The sequence below is a fragment of the Carassius auratus genome, chromosome 31 (genome assembly GCF_003368295.1).
Source record: "Carassius auratus strain Wakin chromosome 31, ASM336829v1, whole genome shotgun sequence".
Classification (NCBI taxonomy): Eukaryota; Metazoa; Chordata; class Actinopteri; order Cypriniformes; family Cyprinidae; genus Carassius; species Carassius auratus.
The window spans coordinates 1,272,584-1,280,493 of NC_039273.1; the positions used below are offsets into that span (position 1 = coordinate 1,272,584).

The 7,910-nt window shown below is 36.5% G+C and overlaps 1 protein-coding gene across 9 annotated transcripts in view; it reads left to right on the top strand.

Annotated features, from left to right (window-relative positions):
- The window catches only part of LOC113050151 (neuron navigator 1), a 56,594-nt gene extending 52,299 nt beyond the window's left edge, over positions 1–4,295 (top strand). For all 9 annotated transcript variants that reach the window (XM_026212866.1, XM_026212867.1, XM_026212868.1 and 6 more), the window contains 7 exons: positions 1–33; positions 730–884; positions 974–1,045; positions 2,582–2,778; positions 2,908–3,026; positions 3,143–3,340; positions 3,707–4,295. The exon at positions 1–33 is cut by the window's left edge and continues 203 nt beyond it. In XM_026212866.1, coding sequence (XP_026068651.1) covers positions 1–33; positions 730–884; positions 974–1,045; positions 2,582–2,778; positions 2,908–3,026; positions 3,143–3,340; positions 3,707–3,793 — 861 coding nt within the window. In that variant the 3' untranslated portion in view covers positions 3,794–4,295. The remainder of the gene's footprint in view (positions 34–729; positions 885–973; positions 1,046–2,581; positions 2,779–2,907; positions 3,027–3,142; positions 3,341–3,706) is intronic.
- Positions 4,296–7,910: the final 3,615 nt, after the last annotated feature.

Below are 7,910 nucleotides of genomic sequence, written 5' to 3' on the forward strand. Positions count from 1 at the left end.
ACCACCTTCAACATGCACCGCCAGTCCTGCAAGGTACACCGCAACCAAAACATATGCACTATAATCTTCAGAATATTCCGTTGTATTATTCAAAATTAATATTAACAGGATCGGATGAGAACAAAACTTGAACTGGACTGAGATGGATAACACTTTGGTCTATAGGTATATTAGAATGATTTCTGAAGATCATGTGACACTGAAGACTGGAGGAATGATGCTGAAAATACAGCTGCACATTACATGAATAAATTACATTTTACAGTATATTAAAATAGAAAACATGCTTCTAAAAATATTCCCAATATTACTGTTTTTGCTGTAATGGTCATATTAAATGTTAAAATATCTTGTAATATACATATATAATAAAACACTTCTGTCTTACTCTTGAAGCTTGGCGTTGTGAGTAGTGAGACTCTTTATGAATCAAATTATAGCTGAATCAAATTAGTTTCATAATTGGTTCACTTTGCAGCATTAATTTAGTAATTGAACTAAATGAAATCAACACTCAACTGAATAGAGCTGCAAAATGTCACTGTTGTCTTCTGTAGAAATGAATGTTATGGTAATTTCTATTTTGACAATTTACAGCTGCAATTGAATTTGTCTTTTTTGTTTTTTTCTTGTGTCTGTAAATCTGCTTTTGAAACAATCTGTATTTAAGTGCTACAGAAACAAGTGTGACTGGAGTTGACCTGACATAACCTCTTTTTATCCCAACAGGACCTTCAGCTCTATCTGGCCAATCTGGCCAATCAGATCGATCGGGAGAGCAGCACAGCTGAGATCCCATTGGTTATCATCTTGGATGATGTGCATGACGCAGCATCCCTCAGTGAACTTGTTAATGGTGCTTTAACCTGTAAATATCATAAATGGTGAGTCTAGGAAAGTCTACACTGAAATGTCCGATGGGTTCTCCAGTCATCTTAAAGGTGATAAGAGCTGGTTTGTTTCTCTTTTTCAGTCCATATATAATAGGGACAACCAACCAGCCAGTGAAGATGACCCCTAACCATGGCCTACACCTCAGCTTCAGGTGGGTGCTTTCGTCTTGCTGTCGAGCGTCAGTGAGGAACACTGACTGAGGATCACGTGCTTGTGTTCTGCTTGTCACTTTGGGCGAGACTAACATGTGCTTGTCTTCACACTACCTATAAACTGCAAAAAGATGCCTAATTTTCATATTTCATAGTGTTAAAAATGTGTACTTTATTATATCTAATATGGCCTTTAAAACAAATAGTCACAAATCACAATTCTAAGCATATATGCACTTTAAGCATAGTTTCCTCTTTCGTCTCCTTTTTTCAAACATAAAAGATATAAAATATCAAATAATTTCACTATAAATAAAAGTTGCATGTCCATTTGGTAATTTATTTGATATATTTATTATTGCAGCTGGTCATTATTTCAAAATAAAGCACCTCAGGACTGTGTTTATGTGGTGCAGTGTAACATGATCATGCTTTGTTAAAAAAAAAAAAAAAAAAACATTATTGTGGCGAGTGGGGCGGGGCCGAGAGGCGTGGGAACGAGGAGTGAGGCCAGGTGTAGTGATTGGAGATGAGCTACACCTGAGCCCCACCGCTAGTATCGAGTCCCACGTAGGAGATGGAAGGATATAAAACTGGAGTGACGACCGTGAAGGACGAGAGAGGACCAGGCCTGGGACATTATTTTAATGTGTGTGCGCTTTTTATTTATGTGCACCAGTCGGCCGTGAGGGGCTGGTGCGCCGTTTTGTATTTATTTTGGATATTAAAATGAGTTTTGATTGTGCGCCGGTTCCCGCCTCTTTCTTCCCGATGTATAGGAAGTTTGTTTATCGTTACAATTATTTTCACATTTTACCTTTCATTTGCTGCTGGTTTTCTTAAACATTGCTTTCTAATCTTTTTGTATTCTATCTGTTTTCTTTTTTTCTTAAATACCTCTAACACTAGCGTGCTCTATTCTTTTTCTATTCTATCTGTTATCTTTGTATTTATTATATTATATTATATTTATTTACTATGTTATATATTATGGGGGCGGGGTTTATGTTAACATCAGGGTTAGTGATGTCACAAACCCTGGAAAAAGCACATTGTATTCCCTACTAGCCGGTTTTCTTTATTTTTTTTGTAGTCCTTGACGATTTCTTATTTCTATCTTCTTATTTCTTATTTCTAAAGGAAGAAAATATCTCCCTTTGCATTGAACTCTGAGCTTTGTAACTTTGCAGACGTTGTCTATTCTCTAACAGCAACATTACACACTAATTAAAGTTCAAACAGTGAAATCATAATCAACCACCCCTTTAAGATTTTTTTTTATCTTTTTTTTCTGTTGCTCTCTACTGTTTTTGTGGACATTCTTATTTTTAAGGAATTTTTGATAAATAGAAAGTTCAAAAGAGCAACGTTTACTTAAAATATATTGTTTTGTAACTTTGTAAATGTCTTTACTTACACTTTTCAGCAATTTAATGCATCCTTACTGAATACAATTATTATTATTATAAAAAAAAAATGAACGGTATTCTATTTCTCAATTTTCATATTTGTTTTATATATTTCCCTCTATACAGGATGGTGATGTTTTCCAATAACGTGGAGCCAGCAAACGGGTTCCTGGTACGTTACTTGCACAGAAAACTAATGGAGGCGGAGGATCCGAGGAGCATGAAGAATGAAGATCTGCTGCGGGTGCTGGACTGGGTGCCCAGACTCTGGTACCACCTCCACACCTTCCTGGAGAAACACTGCACCTCCGATTTCCTCATTGGTAATTTTCATTATTGTATTTTAGCACAATTATTAGATGAGGATGAGGAGGCATTTATTTCAATAACAAGCTCGTTGTGCCTAATGAAGTGATCATTTCATCGATGCGTGTCCAATCTGTGTTGCTTAGGTCCCTGCTTCTTCCTGTCCTGTCCCGTTACGGTAGAGGAATTCCGCACGTGGTTTATAGATCTCTGGAATCACTCAATCATTCCATACCTGCAGGAAGGAGCCAAAGATGGCATTAAGGTGAGTCAAAGAAGCCTAAATGTAAAGAAAAAGATGTGCATTCATTTTATGCCACTTCCTATTTATCTGAGTAGCCAGTTTTTAGGCTGAATGAGTGTGAATGTGTGTGTCTGCAGGTTCACGGGCAGAAGTCGGTGTGGGAGGATCCGGTGGAGTGGGTCAGAGGGTCTCTGCCCTGGCCGTCTGCTCAGCAAGACCAGGCCAAACTCTTCCACCTGCCTCCTCCGAGCACAGGCCCCGGCAGCCCCAGCCAACCAGGAGACGACCGGCCACATAAGGAGACGCCACCCAGCTCCGTCGAGTCAGATCCACTGGTCAGTGTGTGGTTCAAGGCTGAAAAAAAAATATATATATATATATATATATATATATATATATATATCTGAACAAATATTTTGAAATCCTGTAGAGATGCACGTAAAGATGCACGTCTATGCAAAACTTTTTTACAAGTAATGCAACACTTTTTTAGAAAGAGTAACGTCATTAGTAGCTGGTGATTAATTACTTTTTTAGAGTTTCTTCTTCAACGTTTGTTTTTATATATGCATAATTCAAACCTTAGTTCATTCTTTAGTTGATAAACATTTATTAAAACAAGTAAGTAATTGTTTTAAATAGCTTCCTCCATATTAGTGCACACTGCATGAGAAATATCCCATTTTCTGCTCTTTTCCCAGATGGCTATGCTGTTAAAACTACAAGAGGCTGCCAATTACATTGAATCTCCGGAGAAAGAAACAGATCCGAAACTCCCTCCTCTCTGAACATCCGACTGACGTTCCCATCATCTCATGTGGAGGTCCAGACTCACACCTGCAGATGACACTGTACTGTTACTATAAATGCCGTTAGTGCATTTCACCCTCTCATTTATTATATTATCCATCCCACCTTTTTCATTTCAGTTAAATGTCCCTTACAGTAAGGTACTGTGGTAATACCATGGTTCAGTGATGCTATGAGAAGGTAATACCGTGGTTCTTTCTCATACGGGGAGTTGACTTACTCTGCAGTTTGACATGCTAATGTCAATGTTTTAGACAGCATTTAGCTTTTTTAAGTTATTATGCATGCAGAATGCATAACAATGAAATCAGAAGACTAAATGGAGTATTTACACTATATGCAATATGTGTTCTAAAATCAGAACAGGAGCTTTAAAATGATCTAGTTATGGCAAAAGTAGTGGTTAAATAGGTAGAAAACCTTCAGAAAGAAACGGAGACCCATAACAGCACCTAAATCTACACTTTTTCCATATGCATTTATTTATTGCAAAATAGTTGAGATATTGGTGACGATCCATAAAACTATCCATATAGCATGGTGCTGGGTAAATAATATGGTATTATAATGTTAAATACCACCATAGCAGGTTTATCCATGGTGATTTTTTGTTTTTACCATAGTACTTTTACGTAAGGGCTCGCAAAAACCATATTTTGTCATGAAACTCAGTATCCAAAAAAATAAAAAATAAAGAATGATGAACATTATAATTTTATAGCACTTCTAACTGCATATTTCTGTTTATGGACACTTTAGCAGGTATGTGATTCTCTATGTGGGAACCTGTACTGTTCCACTGCTGCCCGTATTAACAGCTCAACAATGCAGGTGCTAAAATCACTAGTGTGCACACTTGACTTAGTCTCGTGGCCATGAATAAGAGCCAACAAAGGAGGTATTGAGAAATATGTCTCGCTTAATAATGTAACACTTAGACCTATGCTACTGGCCACTTTAGCCTATGCTGCTTTTTGTATGTTTCATTTCTTACACGTTTGAACATGGCCACAGCATGAGCTAGTTTAACCCCGGAAACCTTTTCTTCCTCTTTCTAACACAGTGAATGCCTTTTAACAGATGCTAAGTGTGCTATCATGTTCCCTCCTCACTCTGTAGGGGGCAGAGTTGAGCAAAGTTAAGAATTTAATAGGCACCTTTTAGTTTTTGAGTGTGAATATGAATTCGATTGGCAACAAACAGGATGTTGGATTGGATTTTGATTTCAAATGAAAGTGAGAGGAATTTATTGAATTGCAGTTCAGTCATGCAGACTCTGAATTTCATTCAATTTTAATTTTAATTCCTCAAACTTCCTTCAATTGAAAGTATGATTCTGCGTCCTGTTTCAAAAGGTGCTTGACCCTGATAAGGGGAAGTGTTCTCAAAACTGAAGCTTGTCATGTGTTCCCTCAAAAGTTCCCACAGTTCACAAAAGCACCTCAGTAACAGGCGGAGCAAACAGACTATTTTTGATTTACTGTAATGATACTGTAGAGACGTTTCGCTTGACTTTGACACTGATCTCAGCTCAGGGGTTTGGTTATCTCAGGCCTCGAATTAGATTCAATACAGCTATTTTCTCAGTTACTGCTCTCTTTGTAGCAAATGGTGCAAATGTAGAAAACCAAATACTCAGTGGTATTTCTTTGAAGAGACGATCACCCCAATAAAGTGCACACGGAAGTGAAGACGAAGATCATATTTGATTATTTGGTGCTATCCAGTATCACTATTGGAAAACATGACTTGGTTTAGCAAAAATCTCACTTGACATCCAATAGCCTTAGTCTTGTGGCATTTAAGGGCATCTTTAGGTACAACCAAGTGATCATTTTATTTACACGATCATTATAGTGGTAGTTTTAGAGCATTGCGTTTCTTTAGACATAGTTAGTAAAGTAAATCAGCCTCCTTTTTAATGGTAATCCAAAAACATATCAAACCATACAACATTTCTCTGAAGCTTAGTAATATCAAATATCACACTACATCCTCAATGCTCACAGAACGCAGTGGTGGACCAGTAATTTCCCATCTCTGTACCTGAAACTAGTTTTCAAACATGCATGAAGGTACGATCTGGGCTACTGACGTTAAAATCGAACTCAAATCATTCCATTCGTTTCTATTCATCTATACTACATTATTATTACTGTAAGGTGTAAATATGATTTCCGTAGTTCCTGCTCCAAGAAATGAGGGATTGTGGAGTGTATTAGCCAAATCATAATGTTCGAGATGGCAAAATGAATTTGTTTTTTGTTTTTAGCTTCCTTCAGTTGCATCGCTGCTGCTGCTTCAAGTCTAATATGTGACATTTATATTTGACTACATTCCAGACATAAGAAAGTGTGTTGCTTTTCTGCTAAAGATCATTGTTGGCCCATTTGCAGTTTCATTCTTGCTACTGCAACAAAATATTTGGTTTCATAACCACAGCATGTTGGTGATTTACCACTGATGCTGAATCTGGATTGGTGAATCAAGCTTATAATCGAGGGGCTAAATCACATTCTGTTGTTACGCGAGCAGGTAGAGATGAATTTGCGGAGCGTTTTCATCATCAGCGTGCTCTTCTTGTTTTAAAAAGCCACTGTACACTGTCTGCATCATGATTCTGGTTATTGTGCCTGTAACTGTGTGATAGCTGTGCTGTGTTGTGCAAAGTCCCATTTAACACGACAATTCAGCAACTTTTTACTGTCTGTCCTGGAATTGTAATGACAGCATGGTGACTGGTAAAACTGGATTATTACACTGATTTCACTTTGTGTCGCTCATAAGCTTTGATTTGTGTCTGCTTCTGTTGCTGTTTTCACTCTTTAATGGACCTTTATGTGGACTTTATTATTGCAATAATTTGTGATGTGTTAATCAGAGTCAGGAACTCCATGGGATAAAGACTTTGGGTGATTGTATGCCTTGATGGTGCGCTCTTGAGGTTAGGGTCAAGTTTGGGGAACTCGTGAATGAACCTTTGGATCTTTAATATCAGGTGGTTAGGTTTTATTGTAAAGTCTTTCAAAGACGACCAATGAAAAATATAAAGCTATTACAGATAAGTGGTGAGAAGTTGCTGAATAGTCCCTTAACTTGCACATGCATATGATATTGATTCAAAAGTCCAATACTGTTGCATAAAAAAGGTAATGTGATTGTAGAAGATACAAGTAAAAATGTGCAATGGGTTTATAAATGTCGTGAACGCATGTCACCTTAGTGTGAAGCAGAATTACGGATGTGTTCTACCTAATTCGGGGTTGTATAAAAGAATGATATTACTTTCTTGTTCTCCCAAACGATTGTTCGTACGACTCCAGTTCCATTTTGTACAGAACGATATAAATGTAAACATTGTACATAGCGTGGCCCTGCATTTACAACAACGATCATATAAGATGAAAAAACCTAATGTCATTGAGAAATGTGGTTTGTAAGGAGACTTGTGCTGAGTGGCCAAGTTCAAGAAATCTGCCGTGCTTAGGATGTGCGTAATATGAATACCAAGACGTTGTCTATCTGTCAAAATAAAACCACAACGTTCGTTAAATGTGTTCTGTGTCGTGTCTTATGTTTTCAAATGCTGGAGTTCAAGTACACAGAGTAAAAATATGTCATGCATTTCGAATTGCTGGGTAGAGTTTCTTCACTTATAAGGACTTGAATAATTTGGCTCCTCAATATCTGTGCAATATTTTAACCCCCTAGACTCCTACATGTGTTCTATGCTCTTCAAGTTTATTTTATGAAGTATACTTAGTTCAAGTATATTTTAAGTATATTTTATGTTAGCAAGTATACAAATATCAGTGTTCTAGTAGTATACTTATAAGTGCACTGTTTCAATATTTCTTGGGACTAAATTGGCCCACTTTTTCTAGTATATAAATATATATTTTATATATATATATATATATATATATATATATATATATATATATATATATATATATATATATATATATATATATATATATATATATATATATATATACTTTAAGTATAAAAATAGTAAACTTTGAGTACACAACTAGTTTAACTCTATGTTTCTAGTTTGTACTGCAATTATACCAAAAGTGAACTTATAGGTAT